Source organism: Pongo abelii, chromosome 22 (genome assembly GCF_028885655.2).
Source record: "Pongo abelii isolate AG06213 chromosome 22, NHGRI_mPonAbe1-v2.0_pri, whole genome shotgun sequence".
NCBI lineage: Eukaryota > Metazoa > Chordata > Mammalia > Primates > Hominidae > Pongo > Pongo abelii.
The window spans coordinates 51,661,658-51,683,570 of NC_072007.2; the positions used below are offsets into that span (position 1 = coordinate 51,661,658).

Genomic DNA, 21,913 nt, shown 5'->3' on the forward strand with positions numbered 1-21,913 from the left:
GTGTGTGTGTGTGTGTGTGTGTGTGTGTGCGTGTGTGTTTGGGCGGGGGGTGGTTGTCACAGCCGGAAAGGGGAGATGGACACGAGGGGGGAACACACGGCAGGGGAGGGGTGCGGCGGAAAAGAGGAGATAGACACGGGGGGGCACATCACAGGGGAGGGGCACAGCGGGAAAGGGGAGATGGGCACAAGGCGGGGACACACCGCAGGGGAAGGGCGCGGTGGGAAAGGGGAGATGCACCCAACGGCCACACCCAGGGTCTGAAGGCTGGAGAGGCAGGCCATGTAGACCAGATCTGCTTCCTGGGGTCTACTGGCGGAAACTTCCTCGTAGACTGGATTCGCGACTGCGCTGTTCCCGTGATCCACTGCGCCTGCGCGGGCACCTGGCTGGGCTCGGCGGGCATGGCTGGGGCACCCTGGCGCCATCTTTTTCCAGCGCACGAAGGCAGGAGCCCTAGACTGGGTGAGAGGACGCGCGGCTGGCGTGGGGAGGGGAAGGATGGACAGGGCAGGACGCGGCCGCCTGCAGCTGGGACCCTGAGCAGCCCGAGGGGGTCGCCCCCGAAGGGCCCCAGGTTGCCTGCGCCAGCGGTTTCCCACGTGCCCATGCACCTCCCGTTGGGGCTGCGCGTGCAGTGGCAGACACCCCCCAACTCCCCTCTAATTCTCAGCCCCTAGGAGACCCGAGCCTGGCACCCCTCTGCACTCATCCCCAGACAGGAGATGGGGCTGCCTGGGCATGGACCCCAGGCCCTGGCCTAAGGCCTCCTGGCTTGCCCCGGCCTGTAGGCAGCGGGTGGGCACTCAGGAGCCCCCGACCCCACACGGGCGACCAGGAACGGCATTCCCAGCAGAGGATTCCAGAACCTACGTCAGGGGGAGGGTGACGCCTGGGAATGGGATCCTCCTGCTTGTCCCTGGAAACATTGGGAGCCATGGAGGCTTTCATCTGGGGCCGGTAGGAACGTTCCCTGGGGGCAGCTGAAAGGCATCTGGAAAGAAGTGACCGTGGGTAGGGAGACCAGCTAGGTGGATGCTATAGTCAACCAGCAAGGACAGGGGCTGCTGGAGTGAAGGAGGAGAATTTGAGATCCAAGAAGGAAGTGGGATCAAAACAAGGAAGTGCACAGTTTCAGGGAGAGATTGGAACTGAAGGGATGAGGTGTGGAACCTTGTGACCTCCGCAACATGTTTTCCTCCTTTATTTGACCATGTATATTTTCTTTGCTCCAACAATGCAGAAAGGAAATGTGTGCAAAATCATGAGTTTCCAGGCTTGAACCTCTTCATCTCCTGGAACCACACTCCAGGCAGGTAGAGGTCTGCAGGCTGAATGAGAGGGGAGTGACGTTTTCAAGCATTTTACAGGGAGATAGAAAAGAAAGTGGGGTTGATGCGGGTTCCATGCAGAGGTATAGGCGATATGCCCTTGGCTTGAGGAGTGAGGACATGGGGATCAGTAGAGGGTAAGGAGCAGTCCCATGCCAGCCCAAACTACCAACACATGGCCACTCAGTCTCACTTAGGAATCCTGTGGATTTCAGAAATACGTTCTGTTTTCCTCTGTTTAGCGGTCTTGGACTGTCATATACTGCTATGAGTTTTTGTTTTGTTTTGCCTTCTTTCTCAAAGGATTTGTGCTTAAGAAAAAAAAAACCTGTTTTCCTTGGAATACAGGCATATTTGGAGATATTGCAGATTTGGTTCTAGACCACTGCAATAAAACCAATATCACAATGAAGTGTGTCATGTAAACATTCTGGTTTCCCAGTGCACATAAAAGTAATGTCTACATTACTCCATTAAGTGTGAAATAGTATGTCTAAAATACAATGTGCATACCTTAATTTTAAAATACTCTTTTAAAAATACTTTATTGCTAAAAATGCCAACGTTCACCTGAGACTTCAAAGAATCATAATCTTTTTGCTGGTGGAGGGCCTTGCCTCAGTGTGGATGGCTGCTGACTGATCAGGATGGTGGTTGCTGAAGATTAGAGCGGCTGTGGCAATTTCTTAAAAGAAGACAACAATGAAGTTGGCCACATCAGTTGACAAAAGGTTTCTCTGTAGCATGCAATGTTGTTTGATAGTATTTGACCCATAGTGTAAATTCTTTCAAAATTGAAGTCAATCCTCTCAAACTCTGCCACTACTCTATCAACGAAGTTTATGTAGTATTCTTAATCCTTTGTTGTCATTTCGACAATGTTTACAGCATCTTCACCAAGAGTAGGAAACCACCCATTTCACTCAATCATAAGAAGCAACTCCTCATCTGTTCAAATTTTCTCATGAGACTGCAGCAATTCAGTCACATCTTTAGGCTCCATTCTTAATGCTAGTTCTCTTATTGTTTCGATCATATTTGCTGTAACTGAAGTTACACTGAAGTCTTGAAGTCATCAAACTTATCCATGAGGGTTGGAATCAATTTCTTCCAAACTCTTTTTAATGTTTCATTTTGACCTCCTCCCATGAATCACAAATGTTCTTAATGGCGTCTTGAATGCATAATCCCTTCCAGAAGGTTTTCAATTGACTTTGCCCAGATCCATCAGAGGAATCACCCTTTATGGTGGCTGTGTTCTTACAAATGTATTCCTTAAAATATAAGACTTGAAAGTCAAAATTACTCTTTGATCCAAGGGCTGCAGAATGGATGTTGTGTTAGCAGATACAGAAACGACATTGATTTCCTTATATGTCTCCATCAGAGCTCTTGGGTGACCAGGTGCATTGTATTAATAAATGAACTAATGTTTTCAAAGGAATTTTTTTTCGAAGCAGTAGATCTCAACAGTGGGCTGAAATATTCACTAAACAATGCTGTAAACAGATGTGCTGTCATCTAGGCTTTGTTTTTCCATTTCTGGAACACAGACAGTAGATTTAGCATACTTCTTTTGTAATTTTTATAGATTTGGGGGTACAAGTGCAATTGTGTTACCTGGATGTTATATTGCATAGTGGGGAAGTCTGGGATTTTAGTGTATTCATCATCTGAATAGTGTGCATTGTATGCAATAGGTAGTATTTCATCCCTCACCCCCTTCCTCCTTACCATTTGACATGCTTCTTAAGGGCTCTAGGCATTTTGGAAAAGTAAATGAGCATTGGTGTCACCTTAAAGTCAGCCCCTAACAAAAGAGTTAGCCTGTCTTTGAAGCTTCGAACCAGTCATGGACTTTTCCTCTGTAACTGTGAGAGTCCTGGATGGCACCTTCCAATATAAGACTGTCTACATTGAAAATTTGTTAGTGTAGCCGCCTTTATCAATGATCTTAGCTAGATCTTCTGGAAGACACTCTGCAGCTTCTGCATCAGCACTTGCTGCCTTACCTTTCACTTTTGTGTTACAGAGATGGCTTCTTTTCTTCAACCTCACGAACCAACCTCTCCCAGCTCCCAACTTTTCTTCTGCAGCTTCCACACCTCTCAGCCTTCACAGAATTGAAGAAAGTTAGGACCCTGCTCTGGGTTAGGCTTTGGCTTGAGGGAATATCATGGTTTACCCAGAGCAATAAAACTTTCTCCTTATCAGTAACAGGGCTATTTCACTTTCTTATCATTTCTGTTTTCACTGGGGTGGCACTTATCATTTCCTTTAAAAACTTTCCTTTGCATTTATAACTTAGCTAACTGTTTGGCACAAGAGGCCTGGCTTATGGCCTCTATTGGCTTTTAATATGCCTTCCTCACTAAGCTTAATCATTTCTAGCTTTTGATTTAAAGAGAAATATGTGTGACTGTTTCACTTGAATGATTAGAGGCCATTGTAACGTTATTAATTGGTCTAATTCAATATTGTTGTATCTCAGGGAACAGTCTCAAGGAGAGGGAGAGAGATGGGGAACAGCTGGTTAATGGAGCCGCCAAAGCACACACACATATATGGATGAAGTTCACTGTCTTCTGTGGACACTGTTCATGGCACCCCCAAAATAGTCACAATAGTAACATCAAAGATGGCTGATCACAGATCCCCATACCATATATGATAATGCTGAAAAAGTTTGAAATATTGCCAGAATTACCAAAATGCACCACAGAGAAAGGAAATAAGTACATGCTGTTGGAAACAAATGGCGCCAGTAGACTTACTGGAGGCAGGGTTGCCAGGAACCCTCAATTTGTAAAAGACGCAGTATCTGCATATGAAGTGAAGCACAATAAATTGAGGTGTGCCTGTATTTCAGGATGTGTGTCATATAGTTCTTTTTTATACATAATCCCTTACATAAGTTGTTTCTAAATCAACACTGAAATTCAGCCAGTTTTTCTCTTGATGTCTTATGACAGTGAGAGCTAAAATAACCCATTAATATAACAACCATAGTGACCACTTATGGGATACCTCATTTGCATCCAGGATTATTCAAGGTACCTTCTCTCCATTTTCTCACTTAATCCCCACAACCACCCTATGAGATGAGTGTCACTGTCCCTGTTGTGTAGATGAAGAAGCCAGGCTCAGAGAGGTTAAATGGCATGCCCCAAACCACCCAGCCATGAGGGCAGAAGTAGAGGTTCTGGGTAGTGCTCACCCAACTTCCATGCTCTTCCTCCAAACAATCTGTGCAGCTGCCGTCAGCAGAAATGGCTTTATCAAGAGTGAAAAGCAGTAGCAAAGGCAATGAGTTTGGGTGCCGGTCTTTTGATTGTTGGTTTTTGTTTTTCTTTTCTTTTCTTTTCTTTCTTTTTTTCGAGACAGAGTTTCACTCTTGTTGCCCAGGCTGGAGTGCAATAGTGTGATCTTGGCTCACCGCAACCTGTGCCTCCTGGGTTCAAGCGATCCTCTTGCCCCAGCCTCCAGAGTAGCTGGGATTACAGGCATGCACCCCTACACCCGGCTAATTTTGTATTTTTAGTAGAGACAGGGTTTCTCCATGCTGGTCAGGCTAGTCTCGAACTCCTGACCTTAGGTGATCCGCTCGCCTTGGTTTTTCACACATCTTGCAGTCCAGGCGAGGTGCAAATAAACAGTGAAATGGTCATCAGGTCACAGGAATAAGGTTGGGACAAGGAGGAAGAGAAGTGGTGGCAGGGTCACACAGACTCTGGGAGGTCAGCAGAAGCATGTGGATCTTCCCTTGCCCTTGCCCTGGTGACCTCCCAGTTTGGATTCATCTCCACAAAAGGAGGTATGGGATGTGTTACTGGGACCAAGAAGACTCTGATGCAGGGTCTCAACTTAAGAGACCTAGGCTCTAGCCGAGTGGCCTTGGGCTACTCACAGACTCTGTGCACTTCAGTTGCCTAATGGGTAAAAGACAGGGTGGCCAGGGATTTCCACACTGCTCAAGCGAGCACACAGCATCATCCACCTTCAGGACTAGCTAGTTAGATGATCCCGTAAACTGTAGTACTGATTTATATTCTACTTTTGGTCAAAACCTCTTTTCCAACTGGCGTCTCCTTTTCTGACAAATGGACCATAATAGCTTCAGCTTCCCCTTGGAGCTGTTTTCTTACTTCTGTGTCACTCAAGTTCATGAGAGTTGGGTGCCTTTCCTTCCCACAGTGGGTCACCCATGTGCCAGGGTCTCTTCCTTGCTAGGCTTGAGTTCTGCTTCCGCTTCTTCCTGTCCTCCCATGCTGGCCACAAGCATCAAGATGATGCAGAAAACCCATAAGGGACAAGTGGAACTCTAGGATATACACATCCCCAGTCACAGTTGCAGATCAAACCATCTAAAACTTTGGATTCTTCCCAAAACCTGCAGTGTATGTTTCAGGGTGCATTGCTGCAGCTAAGAGTGTGAACCCACACCTTTCCAAATGAGAGCCATGGATTTTCTGTACAGACACATTTGGCACCTTCAGGAGACTCACAGGGGAAACAGTTTGCAACAGCTATACCGGCAGAACCAACAAGACCAGTTTAGAAGCTTGGACGCATTGACCCGAATATTTGATGGCTGTCCTTCCTGAGGGCAATAGTCATGCCCCAGCGCCAGATACCATCAGGCTTGGGAACTGGACCTTTGCATTACCACCTGGTCCATCCAGGTTGTTTCCCAGAACAAAAGGGGAGCAACCCAAAATGGTGGCTTTCCCTCTTTCAGGAGAGCTCAGTTTACCTTTGTCTGCCTCTTCTGGCCCCATTCAGACTCAGAAATTTTTATGTAGGCTAAGCTTTCTAGCAAGCCAGAGTTCACAGGTCTCTGGGTTTCTCATCCTCCCAACCTGGTGCTGCAGGGAAGTGACCGACAGAGCTATGATTCAGGAAGGAGGGTGGGAGTTTCTACCCAAAGGCAGCCTTGCTCAGCCTCAGCATCTTCCTTGTCTCTTGGTTCTCTTGCTCCAGGAGAAGCCTGCGGTCTCTCCACTGTCCTGCCAGTCATCACCCTGGCTCTCCGTGGCTATGTTCACAATGAGCCTCACCCCACCCCGGCCCCGCATCACCAGTTCCTCCTGGTGGCACCACGTGACCATACACTCTTTTGGCCACACAGGAGCCTGTGGGGTCACTGTCTGTCCTCTGCTCATTTGTGGGTTTTCCACTCTTGGTGCTCCCATCTGCAGGTCAGTCCTTCCTAGGGACTCCGTGAGCTACTGCCTCATTTTCTGGATCTTTGCACTAGAATGTGAGTGGCACAAGTTCCATATCTGTGTCACTTTTGTGCACTGATGCATCTCTGAAGTTTACACATTGCCTGAGAACTAGTAGGTGCTTCATCCACATCTGTCTGATTGAATTGAATTGAACTAGGACCTGTACTTCCACTAAGGTGCTCTGTCTCGGTTTCTGGCCCTTCCAAAATGAGCACGCCCTTCTCCCAGGTTGGAAGAGCTCTGAAGAGTCAGCCCTGCACCATCCTCTGGTACTTCCAGAGTGCATGCTGGGACACAGAGAGCCTCTTGCTTTCCACGTAGTTAGTCAGCTGGCCCTGATTCTGGATAACATCACCCCTGGCTCAGCAAGCCTGGCTGCTCCCAGCCCTGTAGGGTGAAGGGCAGCTGCATAAGTAATGACAAGTGTAAGTGTCTGCTGGCATATTTCATGTGTTATCCCATTTAATCTCAACAGTTCCTAAAAGGATATTATTTTCCCCATTTCACATATTTTTAAAAAAATCTAAATTTAAAAAGTATTAAATAAGTTGTTCCAAATCTGTTAGTTTGGTGAGGAACCTTGTTTGACACCCAAGTCTGACTCTAAACCTAGGTTATTTGTCCCTTTAGTTTCTAATGGATCTGCTCAGTGTTTCAGCCAGGCAGTCTAAAGCAGTGGTTCTCAAACATTTTGCTCTCAGGACCCCTTCATACACCTAAAAGTGACGGAGGAGCCCCAAGAGCTTTTGTTTCTGGAGGTTCTGGCTATTGATATTTACTGCATTCGAAGTTGAAAGTGAGGAGCAACATGACAAAACCCTGTCTCTACCAAAAAAAAATATATATATATGTATATATATATATACACAAAAATTAGTTGGGTGTGGTGGCACACACCTGTGATTCCAGCTACTCAGGAGGCTGAGGTGGGAGGATCGCATTGAGCCTGGAAGGTTGAGGCTGCAGTGAGCTATGATCATGTCACCTCACTCCAGCCTGAAAGATAGAGTGAGACCCTGTATTAAAAAAAATATATTAAAAGTGACAAATTTTTAATTTATTAATTCACCTAGAAATAAAAACAATACAACCATTGCCTGTTTACATAAATGGTTTTATGAAGTACAGTTTTATTTTCCAAAACAAAATATCTAGTGAGAAGGATGACATTGTTTTACATTTTTGCAAATCTCTTTAATGTCCTTAACAGAAGACAGCTGGATTCTCAGGGCTCCTTTTGCATTCAGTCTGTTGAAATATGTTGTTTTCATTGTAGGTGTGGAAAAAACTAGTTTCACACAGATACATAGTTGGAACAGTGAGGAGTATCTTAATACCCTTTTCAGATAATTGTGTGTATTAGTCCGTTTTCACACTGCTGATAAAGACATACCTGAGACTGGGCAATTTACAAAAGAAAGAGGTTTATTGCACTTACAGTCCACATGACTGGGGAAGCCTCACAATCATGGTGGAAGGCAAGGAGGAGCAAGTCACGTCTTATGTAGATGGCAGCAGGCAAAGAAAGCGCTTGTGCAGAGAAACTCCTATTTTTAAACCCATCAGATCTCATGAGACCCATTCACTATCATGAGAACCGCACAGGAAAGACCCGCCCCCATGATTCAATCATCTTTCACTGGGCCCCTCCCACAACATGTGGGAATTATGGGAGCTACAAGATGAGATTTGGGTGGGGACACAGAGCCAAACCATGTCATTGTGTATATTACTATTTGATACTGTACCAAAACTTGGTGCGTGGTAGTTTATACTGTCATGTTAAAATTAATTGCTCTATCTGGCACTTTGAATGAATCTTTCCCCCTCTAATGATGGTATATATGTATATAATTTTGTATAATGATTATTTTACATCGATCATTTGGAAAGTGCTAGTTCACTGAGTCACACAGACCTTCTCAGTGCACAGCTGAAAGCTCCACTGTAGAATTCTGAGAGGATGAGAACAAAAAGTGCAGCTGTTGTCTTTGTATTAAGTTTTGACCTTACAAACTCCCTCCAGGGTCTCATGGATCCTAGGAGTCCCTGAGTCGCACCTTGAGACCTGCTGGGCTGTAGTATAAATTGAATGATCACTGAATGCAAAGCCCTATGAGAGGATGCAAAAGAAATAAAACATTAAGCCCAATATCTTAACATTTAAAAAGAAAAGCATGTGCAATTCAGTATGTGAGTCTGAAGAAAGGCAAATGAAGACCTGAACATATAAGTTATGAAGCAGAAAAAACCATTCTGGATCTCACTGTGTGTGTGAGAGTGTGTGTGTGTGTGTGCGTGTGTATGATGTTTGCATCTAACTGTGCTACATCTACATTGTGATGACTCAATGTCCCCAAGCCACAGAGGCACATTGTGCCAGCTTCTCAGGAGCTGAGGGGTGGCTGGAGAGTTTGGAATGACCAGAGGCCTGTGTTGTCCAGTGGGAACGGGGCAGAGAAGAAGCAAGGCTTAGGGGAGGCCTTCAAGGAAGGGCAGGACTGAGTGTAGTGGGGAAGTGCAGACCCCACATTGTTGGGACCACAGATTGTTCATCCTAGTCCTTCTGAAGGAGGTGGGGACAACCTGAAGTACGCTCAGCAAATCAGAGCTGAAAGCTGACTTCCCAAGGCCACTCTGGGCCTGAAATGGCACTTGACCATGTTGACCAGACAGAGCTATGGATGTACCTTCAAGTGACAATGACCTGCAAAGGTCCACTCCCCTGACTGGCTCTGTCATCTTGAACCATTTGTTTTTTCTTTTTTAGATAACATGTTTTATTGAAGTGTAATTTATATGCAGTAAAATACACAAATCCTTGATGTATATAACCCTATAACCTTTTTTTATAGGATTCTTGTATATTCACCAAGATAAATGCAAAGAACTTTCTGTTGCTTTGGAAAGTTTCCCTTGCTCCACCTTACTCAACACCACTCTGCCCCTGCACTCAGGGGAAACCACTGTTCTAATTTCTGTCACCACAGATGAATTTGATCCATTCTTGAACCTCATCATACGGTATGTATGCATGTCGCATTTGAGAGTCATCATGTTGTTGGCTTTGTCAGTGGGGCATTTTTGTTGTTGTTGTTGTTGTTTTGCTGAGTTGTATTCCACATGAATATACCAAAATTTGTTTCTCCATTTTCCTGTAGATGGAATGTTGGGTTGTGTATGGTTTGCTGCTATAATCATATGTGGATACTGTGGACAGAGGGTATGCAGTTTTTTCTCTAGGATCTAGCTGCCATGGCTGAATTGCATTCACTCCCACCAAAACAAAAACAAAAACATTCATAGGTTGAAGCCCTAATCTTTCAATTAGATGGCTTTGGGGTGGTGGAGATAAGGCCTTTGGGAGGTAATTAGGCTCAGATGAGGTCATGAGGGTGGGCCCTCATAATAGGATTAGTGTCCTTCTAAGAAGAAACACCAGAGCCCTCACTTCCTCTCTCTTATTTCTCCACCATGTGAGGACACAGTGAGAAGACAGTGAGCAGTCTGCAAGCCAGGGAAAGACACTCACCAGGAACTGAATCACCCAGTATCTTGGCCTTAGACTTTCCAGACTCCAGAACTGTGAGAAATAAATGTCTGCTGTTTAAGTCCCCAGAGTATGGTGTTCGTTACAGCAAACAGACTAAGTCTTGCCTAAGGAGACTAAGACACCATGGCAGGTGCTCCATAAATATTTGTTAATTTGATTTTATTTGATCTGTGTCTATTTCAAAGGCAATGTCAACATCAAATGACAATCTAGAGGGAAAAATGTACAATGAAAATATTTTAAAAAAACAGTAGTTCTTGCTATTGACAATGTTTTATTTTAAAAGGAATATGTAATTTAAGTAATTTAAGGAAATATGATGCACAACGGTCCACTGGGCAAAGCACTTAAGTGGACATTTCTCCAAAGATGATATACAAATAGCCAACAAGAGCGTGAAAAAATACTCAACACTACTAGCAATTAGGACAATGCAAACCAAAACCACAATCAGATATCACTTCATACCCATTAGGAAGGCTACTATTAAGAAAAAAATATGAGATAACAACATGCATTGGTGAGGACGTAGAGAAACTGGATGCCCTGTGCACTGAGTGGGGTTATAAAATTGTGCAGCTATGGAAAACAGTATGGTGGTTCCTCAAAAAATTAAGAATAGAATTATCATATGATTCAGCAATTCCACTTCTCAGTATGTATCCAAAAGAATTGAAAGCAGGATCCAGAAGAGATATTTGCACACCCATGTTCATAGCAGTATTACTCACAGTAGTTAAGAGGTAGAAGAAACCCAAGTGTCCATGGATGGATGAATGAATAAACAAAATGTGGTACATAAGTACAATGGAATTTTATTCAGCCTTAAAAAGAAAAGAAATTTCGACACATGCTACAGCATGGATGAACTTTGAGGACATGATGCTAAGTGAAATAAACCAGGCACAAAAAGACAAATACTGTATGATTCTGCTTATATGAAGTATCTAGAGTGCTCAAATTCATAGAAAAAGCAGAATGGTGGTTTCCAGGGGCTGGGGGCAGGGGTAAATGGTGAGTTGTGCAATGAGTACGGAATTTTAGTTTTGCAAGATGAAAAGTTCTGGAGATCAGTAATGTGAATTTATTTAACTCTATTGAACTTTACACTTCAAGATGGCTAAGGTGGTAATTTTATGTTATGCATTTTTTAGCCACATTTTTTAAAAATTGAAAACAAACCCAGAGATAAAATCCTTACCTCTGAAATCAGGTGAGCTAAAGATGAAGGTAAGATTGGCGGTCAGTTCATTCGTTTAAGGGAGTCGTTCCAACTAGCTGGAGAGTGGCTTCTTAGTATTCTTGCAGAGCAGATCCGAGTGGCATCCAGACTCAAATGGGCCATGCTCGGGCCCAACGCTGGCATGATTCTTGAGTCATTAGGAAGGATTCCTTACTGTGGAGACCCCTGGTTTGGGGATACTGCAGGTGGGGGTGAACCGGAGGAATAAAGCCACATTGTCCACAGGACATGTGTCCCTAGAACTTCCCAGGAGCAAAGACAATGGTGGAGGGAGACTCAGGGCCAAGCCCGCCAGGGTGACCCACAGGGTGGATGATGTCCCTGGGAAGGCAGGGCACCTTGGGCTTCTTGAGAGAGGAGAGGCAGGAGCAGAGTAGAACTACCAAGAAGCAGCCGGACCCTGGGGTGGGGGCTGGGTCTTTCGCAGACCCTGCTTCCCTGGAGCTCTCTTCTGCAAAAGTGACCAACTGGGCTCGGAGTTTTAACTTGCCCTTGGTAGCCTGAGGCCACTGTGACTATCGTCAGTCAAAAGTGCTATAAAAAATGAAGGTGTACCCGTGGATGGGGAGAGAGGAGCTATTCCTGTTTGGGGATCCTGATGTCTTCACACACCTGCCTGACCCCCACTCCTGAAGCTCCTTGGTCATCCTATCATATAAAGGAGGACCTGCAGACCTATGCCGTGGCCAGAAGGGCTGGGCATGGCCCTTGCTTCACTTTCCCAGAATGAATTCATCATCCTGGCAGTAAAAGAGAAAACAAGAGGTGGGGCGCCTGCTAGGCTGGGCAGGGCTGGCAACAGCGAGCCTGTAGCGACTGTTCTGGAGGAAGCAAAGAGGACCGATGGCCTCAGACAGTGGACATGGACTGCGAACTTGGACTGGGCTGGGCCTCTGCTTTGTCGTTTGAAAGGCTTGGGTCGTGCTTCCCTTTCCTCTTGGGAGACATTAAATGGGAGCCTAGGGGGCCAAAGCATCAAGTGGCGCCGTTTCCTCCCTTCAGAGTCAACCTTGCTGGGCTTCTCCGGTCAGATCAGCCCTGGCCCGGGGTCAGCCCGGCGGGGAACGGGTCCCCCCTCCGCCGGCGACCTCAGAGCTCCTGGGCACAGCCCCGCGCACCTGTCCCGCCCACGCCCGCCCCGCGCACCTGCCAGGTCCGCACCTGCCATTTGCCCAACTGGCCGCTCACCCAGCTGGCCCGCCCCTGCCCGACACGACCGCTGCCCGCCCCTTGCCTTTCTGACCCAGGGGCTCCGCTGGCTGCGGTCGCCTGGGAGCTGCCTCCAGGGCCAGGAGGGGAGCGGCACCTGGAAGATGCGCCCATTGGCTGGTGGTGAGTGCGCCCCCGCCTCGGTGCGAGGGTAGGGGCAAGGAAGGAGGACCCCAGGGGAAGCGTCGCTCGCTGACCCTGCCTGGGACCCGCCACGCTTAGCAAAAGGGGGAGGGCTGGCGCTTGGCGCCGAGGCTGGTCTTAAACCTGGGATCAGGAATGCGGGAAGCGATTCCAGAGGGGGCGAACAGCGGGGGTTTCCAGCAGGGTTCCCCGACCCTGTTTCCCCGCGCTCGCCGGGCCTGTTCCCGCCGCCCCAGCCGAGGTGCATGGGATTGGGGAGGAACCTGGAATGTAACACTGTAACATTTTACTTGGAAAGTAGATTGCGGGGGAGCGCAGGCACAGCCCCGCACCCCACCCGGGCTCCCTGCGCTTCTCCTTCCGGGGGAGGGTACGCGCCTGCCGGTGCCCCTTCCCTCGCAGGCCAGGGAGGGGCTGGCCGCTGCCAGTTGGTAAGGCTGTTTTTATTTTTTCCATGTTTCAAACGACTTGACACTGTAGACGATTTGGAAAATAGGAAAAAGGAAAGGAGAAACCCATTATTTTGACCAGTCATCGCGTTTCTTGCAGTCTGTCTTAGCTGCGCCTCTGTCCTCTGTCACTTTCCTGTCACAGACCATCTCGGGTTCTGGTGTCCACTGCCCTGGCCTCTGTCACACATGCCCTTTCTAATTGGTTTTGCGGGTCTCCTCCTATAATCTGAAGAATGTGGATTCCTCCTGGAGCGACGTAGCCTGGCTGTGTAAAATGGCAGGTTCAGAAGTGGGAAGTTCTCTGGGCCTCTTCGGTAGATCACTTCCGGGTCCGGGATCCCAGGTCCTCTGTAGTGAGGGTGTTGGACTAAACCATCGCCATTCCTGCCAGCACCAGCATTCTGGCGGTGATCACACTCCAGCAAGTTCTAAATGCTCTCTTTTCTGCACCATTCCCAAATGTAGGAAAGCCGCATTTTAAGATTTTTGCCTCGTGTAAAATATTCATATTTTCCTTAAAAACTATAAATGACACTGTTTTCGATAACTTGTGTGGATTGTAGGAGAGATATGTTTCTCCTCCCTTAGGGCACCGACTTTCATTATAGCTATTCTGGAAAAGTGTTTTCTATTATGTCTGTATTGTATAATTATTATTCCCTGGTGACTTATGGACAATACTGAATATGATTACATTGCTTTCCCTCAGCCAGGACTTTTTCACATCCGGACCTCATGATTCACTCATGAGCTGTGGGGTCCTTTCGTAGGAAGCTTCGAGATGACACCAGGTTTGTATTTATCCAGGCGTATTTGATTGTGGAGAAGCTGCCCAGGGAACTCAGAGATGCCTGCATCACTTTTGATTTTATGAGCTAAAGATCAGGAGACATTCTTGGAGTGGGCCTTGCCCTGGACGCTTCTGTCCAGTGCTGGGTTTGTTCCAGGCACAGACGTTCCCAGGAGGGACATTCAGACTGAATGGAAGGAGCAAGTTGAGCTGCCGCCATGCCTTCACCCGCAGGGCCTAGTAGTGGGTATCGTAATGCCTTGAAATGGGCATTGGCATGTGGACCGTCAAGGCCGGTTACACTGCACTCCTGCTGTGGTGTTTCAGAGTGGCCCTTCCTAGCCCTTCTGCCAAAAAGGCTCAGTGCCCAGGACAGTGATGACAGTGGACACTGAGGCCAGCAGAGCCTGGGATCCCAAAGGCAGTGAGTCCCAAAATACGGACCATCCACCCTCAGCTCTCCTGGCCTCTCAAGTACAAAAGGTGTGGGTGTGGCCTTCATGGTGAGGTGATCTGAATACATGTTGGTAAGACAGCAGTGAAAACAGCTTCCCTGTCCTCGTTCAGGTTGAAGGAAATCCCGTCAATAGAAGTGGGTCCTAGGGCCTGAGATTGCCCTTTTTAGGTGGCCCTTGGATTGGAGGGAGGGAGAGAGCCCTAAAATCCTCCTACCTGTAACCAAGTGTCATATCCATTTGGTTTCAGGATTACTTTCTTTCTGGCACCTTTTAAATGTTTATTGTTTACAGACAGGGTCTTGCTCTGTAGCCCAGACTGAAGTGCAATGGTATGATCATAGCTCACTGCAGCCTTGGACTTCTAGGTTCACACAATCCTCCTGCCTCAGCCTCCTGAGTAGCTGAGAGTACAGGCACATGCCACCATGCCCAGCTAATTTTTTAAAACTTTTTGTAGAGATGGGGTCTTGCTGTATTGCCTAGGCTGGTCTTGAACTCCTGGCCTCAAGTTGAACTCCTAGGTACCTCAGCTTTCCAAAATGCTGAGGTAATAGGTGTGAGCCACTGCATCCAGCTTCTGGCTCTTATGTGAAGCAGCCAGGACTCTCCTGAGATCCCTGTGGATCTGAGAGTAGGGATCGGCTGGGACACGTGTACATGCACCCACACACATGCACACAGAGGCAGACACACTAGAGGTGAGTCTCTTAGGAGAAAGTTCACTAGCTTTCCTCCTGTGCTAAAAACGGCCTTTGCTCTAACACTCATCCTGTCTGCTCGGCAGCAAGCACAGTGGAGGAGATTTCCATGAGCCGGTGATGACTTTATTACCTTACAGGGAAAGGCAGGATCCTGGTTTCAAAACCTCAGAAGGGTTCCTGGACTCTGCGTACTTCCTCCCCCGCCTCTGAAGCTGCTGGGTCTCCTCCCATCGGGGCAGGCCCACTGGGGCTCCGGGAGTCATCTTAGTGGAGGCCCTGAACTCCCAAGCTTTCTTCTTCCCAAGTGTGTCCCAGCTTCAGTGCTGACTCTTCCCTGCTGCTTGGTGTCTGAGCTTCTGTCTTGACAGGCTGCCTCGGCTCCTGCCCATCCTGCTTTCATCCCCAGGACTGAGCTCTGATTGCTGGTGTCCAACCCACAGAGAGGCTGTGCCACAGCTTGCCTGGTGCTGTGTTGGGGCTGAATTGTGCCTTCCCCCCCAACCCCCCAACCCCATTTACATGTTGTAGTCCTAACCCCTGCCCAGTACCTCAGAATGTGACTGGATCTGGAGATAGGGTCGTTAAAGAGCTATTTCAGGTATAGTGAGGTCATCAGGGTGAGCCCTGACCCAATCTGACTGGTGTCCTTATAAGAAGAGGAGATGAGGACACACACAGAGGTCCTGTGAGGACACAGGGAGAAGATGCCATCCGCAAGCCAAGGAGAGAGGCTCAGAGGAACCTTGATCTTGGACTTCCAGCCTCCAGAATCTTGAGAAAATAAATTTCAATTTCAATTTTTTTTTTTTAAGAGATGATGTCTTGCTGTCACCCAGGCTGCAGTGCAATATTCCAATCGTAGCTCACTGCAACCTCAAAGTTCTGGGCTCACGCAATCCTCCTGCCTCAGCCTCCTGTGTAATTGGGACTACAGATCTGTGCCACCACACCTGACTATTCTTTTTAAATTTTTTTGTAGACATGAGGTCTCATTATGTTGCCCAGGCTGGTCTCAAACTCCTGAGATCAAGCCATCCCTCCACCTTGGCCTCGCAAAGTACTGAGATTACAGGTGTGAGCCATTGAGCCCAGCCCAAATTTCTATTGTTGAAGCCACCCAGTTTGTTAATTTGTTACAGCAGCCTGAGGAAATGATGCTGCCTGCCTGGATTTTGTCTGTCACCTCCTGGCTACTATGTCCTGCCCTCCCTCTAGTGGCTGGGATACTTCTGTGACTTTGTGCTAGACCTGAGCACAGGCTGCTGGTTCAGCTCATCACCCATCTTCTGATGATGTCCTGATCCCAGTGCCGGCAGCTGGATCTGCCTCCCACCCTAGAGGTGGTTCGGACTCTCGACCATGGCTTCTCCCAGCCAGCTGCATGCTGGACTCCAGATTGTCCCCAGCCTAGAGGTCATTGGATGCACCCCTCACCCAAAGCACAGATACTCTCTAGTCTTCCTAGGAGTCCTGAAAAGTGTCCCGGAAGAGAGCTCCCTGCCGCACCAGGACCCACCATGGGCTACCCTTCTTCTTGTGAGGACACTTGGCTTATTTATTCTCCATTTTCTTCTCTGTCATGTCCACGTATTTGTTTTTGTTCAGCTTGGGCCACAGTTACCTCTTCCTTCATGTAGCTGCTTGTTACACATTCAAAAGGTAGATAATGTTTCTTTTCAGCCTTCTCCAAGCTAAACAGCAGCTTGTTGCTCAGGATGTCAGGTGTGGCGTGTTGTCTAGAAGAGCCTCTGAACATTGTCTGGTTAGCCAGTTTCCTTCTCCAAATACAACACTTGGATGAAATAGTCCAGCTGCGACCCACATGCGCAGGATACAGAGGACGACCTTTGCCTTTGAACGTGTTCTGCTGCTGTCTTAGCCCACTCTGCACTCTGTGTTCATCCAACAGAATTTTCTGGAAAATCAGCGACCCACACGGTGTCACAGGCATGCTGGGTGGCCCTGGAGGGAAGCATCTGTGGTGTCTGTGTGGGCGCTGTGCCTGGGCTGCATAGGGGAGAGCACCCTCTAAGCAGAGACCACTCCTGCAGAGGAGTGAGCCCGGGAGTGCAGCGCCCGCAGGTGGCTGAGCACAACCGTTGGCGCAGCTGCGGGAGAGGGGCCTGCGAGCCTGCACCTGTCTCATTTTGTTTTCTGTGTCTGGTTTATCTGCTTTGTGATGACCTTCCAGTCCTAAAAACTGCACTGATCACACTGCCTTGGGCCTCTCCCCAGAGGAAACCACCTGTGCTTACTAGTCTAACAATCTTAACAGTTTGGAAATTCGAAATTTAAAAATGGTGTTGAAATATGCACTCGAAAAAGCAAAACAAAACAAAACCGCAAGGCTAACCAGAAACATCTCGTTCCATCCCCATGGCTCCCTCTGCTGAAGCGCTGGGCCTCCGAGCTGCCTTGGCGCAACATAGCCAGTGCATGGGCCGGGGACAGCTGCCCTCCTGAGAAAGGAGGATGATCTCTGGGTGCTGGAAGTGAAGCTGAGGTCCAGAACTGCACCCCGGGTGGGGCCCATTGTCAGGCCCTTCAGACTTGACATTCCCTTCTCTTCCTTTCCTTTTTCCTCCTTTCCTCATTTCCGCTTCACTTCCTTCCTTCTTTCTTCCCTGTCTCTCTCCCTCCTTCCTTCCTTCTCTTACTTCTTAGGACTGTCCCTATTAGCACATATTTAAATGCACTGGGCACATACGCCAGTACCCATCCTACTCAGGGCCTGTGGTTATCCCTGCATGGCAGCAATCTGAGTAAGCAAACTGCTGAATGAGTTCTGATCTATGCTATATTTAGGGAGCAAACTCTAAAAGCCCTGGCCATGGGTTGCCTATGAAAAGACAGAGAGCCGCCCCCCAGGCCTCTGGTGAGCCGGGAGGAGATCAATGCCTTTTCCTTGGAAATCGTGCCGCTCATGTCAAACAGGAGAAGTAAGATATTGTTGCCAATCAAGCAGAAAGATATCTCCAGGGACTTTCTGTCATTGGGAACCTTGACTGGCCCAGCAGGCACATCCGTGATGATAGAACAGGTTTGGGGACTTTTTCCCAGTATTACGTGGCCAGGCCTTGATCCAGCAGGAATCCGTTGCATGCTTGCTGGGCGTCAGCTACTATTCCCAGTGCTGGTGATATGGAAATAAACAAAACAGACAGAGCTTTACCCCTGAAGGTTTCAGTGTAATTGCAGGAGCGTGCTCAAATCCAGTTGTGTCTCACAAAGGGAATGAGCCGCTTTTGTTTTTTCAGGTTCACGTTGGGCATGCTGGTTCACAAGGTGCTTGATTAGCTGTTTTGACATAAACGTTCAAGGACGCACTTAAGACCTAAACCAACAGCAAATACAACTTGCCCTTGAAAGCATTCCTGTCTTGTTTGTATTCTCTGATACTGTCTACTTCAAAGGTCCTGACACCGCCTCCCACCCTGGGAGCCTCCTCCCAGGAGCACTGTGCCTATGGCGCAGTCCCCTGACACTGGGCCGGGATGAAAAGCCACAGGGGGACGGGGAGAGCCAAGGGCCATGGCTGCCACCAAGTCGTTCACAGCAGCTGCTTGGTGTCCTCTCTGCAGGCCTGCTCAAGGTGGTGTTCGTGGTCCTCGCCTCCTTGTGTGCCTGGTATTTGGGGTACCTGCTCGCAGAGCTCATTCCAGATGCACCCCTGTCCAGTGCTGCCTATAGCATCCGCAGCATCGGGGAGAGTCCTGTCCTCAAAGGTGAGTGCCGTGCTTGGGGCAGACGGCTGCCTTCATGGCTTGTGTGCAGAGGGAGGAGTGGTGGTTTCTGTCCCAGCTGGAGGCTGGGGGGCCCTGACGGCTTTATATCAGGAAGGAGGAGGAGAGAAGCATTTTGCAGTTACTCATTTAGGTCCCACGCCATTCCAAGGCGCGTGCTGCTGCTGACCCCATGTGAGACTAGAACAGTGTGGCTTCTGGTTACCAGCACAAACCTGCAGCCTGACCTTGAACTGTGCTCTTTCCGCCCAGATCTTGGCTTCCTCCCCTGGGAAGCACAGGAGGGTCCAGGTTCTGAGCTCCAGAATCATTTTAAGGTTTCTATCGGACTGAACAGCTGTTGGAAAATCTTCTGTAAAGTCTTGGGAAGCAAAAGCGAGTAATTGAGTAGATGTGAAAGAAAGGTCAGACATTGTATGTCGGTGAACAGACGCCCTCAACCATCAGCTTAGGAAAGGCCCAGCTCTCTGTAGGGCGGCTGCTTTCTGTCCTTCCCCACAATCAAGGTGGGTTTTCTGAGAGCCTACTGTGTGCTGGGCATGTCCAGGAGCTAAGGAGAGACAGAGGACAAGCACACGAGGTCCCTGCCCCTTTGGCACTGATACCCTGGTGAGGAGAAGTGACAGCTTAACACATGAACAAATGAGATTCGAGAGAGGATGGGTGGGGAAAGCCTCTGAGAAGGAGGTGACAATTGAGAAGCATCTCAGTGAAGCAAGGGAGTGGGCCATGCTCGGTTCTGAGGGCTGTGTGCCAGTTTGGGAGCATCGTGACTTAGTCCACCCAGATTACTGTAAGAGAATACCATAGACTGGGGGCCTTATAAACAACGCATTTATTTCTGACGGTGTTGGAGGCTGGGAAGTTCAAGATCAAGGTACCCGCAGATTTTGTGTCTGGTAGGGACCTGCATTCTGCTTCATAGATGGCCCCTTCCGGCAAACGAGGTCTCTGAAGCTCCTTTCATAAGGGCACTACTCCCATTCCTGAAGGCTTCACCTGCCAAAGGCCCCACCTCTAATACCAGCACACTGGGGATTAGGTTCCAACATATGAATTCTGGGGGGACACATTCAGTCCATAGCACATGAGTTGCAAATTGGGGGCCCAGAGACAGACCTGTCAGAGACAAGATTCGTCTAAAAGCAAAACACATAAAATATGGACAAATATTTTAAAATCAAGAGATCTCCCATAAAACTCCATGTTGGAGCATCTCTTGAAACAGTAGAAGCTCTGATACCCCAGGCCCTCATTCCTGCAAGGCCATGATCAGCCACAGCTGGGCAGGCTGTGGTTACACAAGGGCAAGAGTATGGCCAGGACAAAAGGCATTCATCCAGTGGCCAGTAAACTCACGGGAACAGGGAAGAAACAAGGAAAACGAGGTCCTTGTGCTTTATACATAGATTATCTATAAGTCGCACTGATCACTATGTTCTTTACTTTCTGGTTTCAATCTTATTTTACAATACACATTCTGGGAAAGACCGAATTATCGCCGAAGGAAATGCCTACTGTCAAAGTCCATTTATTTATTAATTCAGCAGGTATATTTAGTAACAGCATCCCTCTCTGGGCCATGGTCTCAGTGCACATGTTTTAAAGTTCATCCCTTACTTCTAAGAACCTCAGAGTCTACTAGAGAAGAACTTAAAAGCCAAATCATAATGTTAGGAAACTGAACAAAGAAACTTAATGTGCAGCGTATGTTGAACAAAAATATGCATTTGGGGCCTGGCGCAGTGGCTCACACCTGTAATCCCAGCACTTTGGGAGGCCGAGGCGGGCAGATCACCTGAGGTCAAGAGTTCCAGACCAGCTTGGCCAATGTGGTGAAACCCTGTCTCTACTAAAAATACAAAAATTAGCTGGGCATGGTTGCAGGTGCCTGTAATCCCAGCTACTTGGGAGGCTGAGGCAGGAGAATCGCTTGAACCCAGTAGGTGGAGGTTGCAGTCAGCCAAGATTGTGCTACTGCATTCCAGCCTGAGTGGCAGACTCCTTCTCAAAAAAAAAAACAAAAACAAAACAGAACAAAAAACATGTATATGCATTTGGAATACAACTCCAATTGGGAAGGGGTGAAATTTCGAAGGATTTATTTGAAAATATGTTGAAAAACCATGGAACACTCAGAGAGTAAACTGTGCCCTTTTCAAAATTTCACTGGAAATAGATATGCTGGTATATTTTTAATACAAAAATAAAGTATAAAAATTCAATTTGCACAAATATAAAAAACTGGGTAATGGTAAAATACTTCAGTAAAAACCATTTCTTTTCAGATGAATTACCTTTTATGGCCAAAAAAAAAAGGAGAAAAAGATAACTTCATAGGAACTGACTATGACTGGGTGTTTTTATTTTTCAAAAGATTTTTGCCTTGAACTTGTCTGTAATGACACTTCCTTATTGCGTCTAGGCTATGGATGAAGGATATGTGTGTCAATGGCATGGGAGATGCCCTCAAAGGGATTACTTTCTCTTTTAGTAATTTTTTTACACATCATTCATTCATTTTTATTTCATTAGCTTTAGGGGTACCAGTGGGTTTTTTTTGTTACCTGGGTGAATTGTATAGGTGAAGGCTAGGATTTTAGTCTACCCATGACTGAGTAGTATACATCGTACCCAATATGTAGTTTGTTTCCCTCACCCGCCTCCTGCCCCCACTTCTGAGTCTCTAGTCGCCATGATATCATTCTTATGCCTTTGCATAACCATGGCTTGGCTCCCACGTGTAAGTAAGAACATGCAATATCCGGTCTCCCACTCCTGAATTACTCCACGTAGAGTAATGGCCTCCAGTTCCATCCAAGTTGCTGCAAAAGACAGTAAGCTGCAGGGCACAGATTGGGGGCTAGAATTTGTAGTAATTAGGATTTTAAAGAGCAGATCCAGCTGCCCAGGAAACTTGGGAGCTCGAAGTCACCCCTTCCCCACCCCTCATCTTTTGCCCAGAATTCCAAGGAAAGCGACCACTGAGGTGCTTCTCAATATCACATTTGATTCTTTTTTCTCAAAATCAATCTTTCAATTATAGTATGCGGCTTTCAGG

General features: G+C 47.5%; 1 protein-coding gene across 3 annotated transcripts in view; it reads left to right on the forward strand.

Annotated features, from left to right (window-relative positions):
- Positions 1-221: 221 nt before the first annotated feature.
- FAM3B (FAM3 metabolism regulating signaling molecule B) overlaps positions 222-21,913 on the forward strand; it is a 56,741-nt gene continuing 35,049 nt past the window's right edge. The window contains exons 1-2 of one of the 3 annotated variants that reach the window (XM_054542560.2): positions 361-465; positions 18,691-18,834. In XM_054542560.2, the coding sequence (XP_054398535.1) occupies positions 405-465; positions 18,691-18,834 (205 nt within the window). In that variant the 5' untranslated portion in view covers positions 361-404. Of the gene's footprint in view, positions 466-12,589; positions 12,688-18,690; positions 18,835-21,913 lie in introns of those variants that run through there. The other 2 variants (XM_054542561.2, XM_009233981.4) reach the window with 2 other exon arrangements.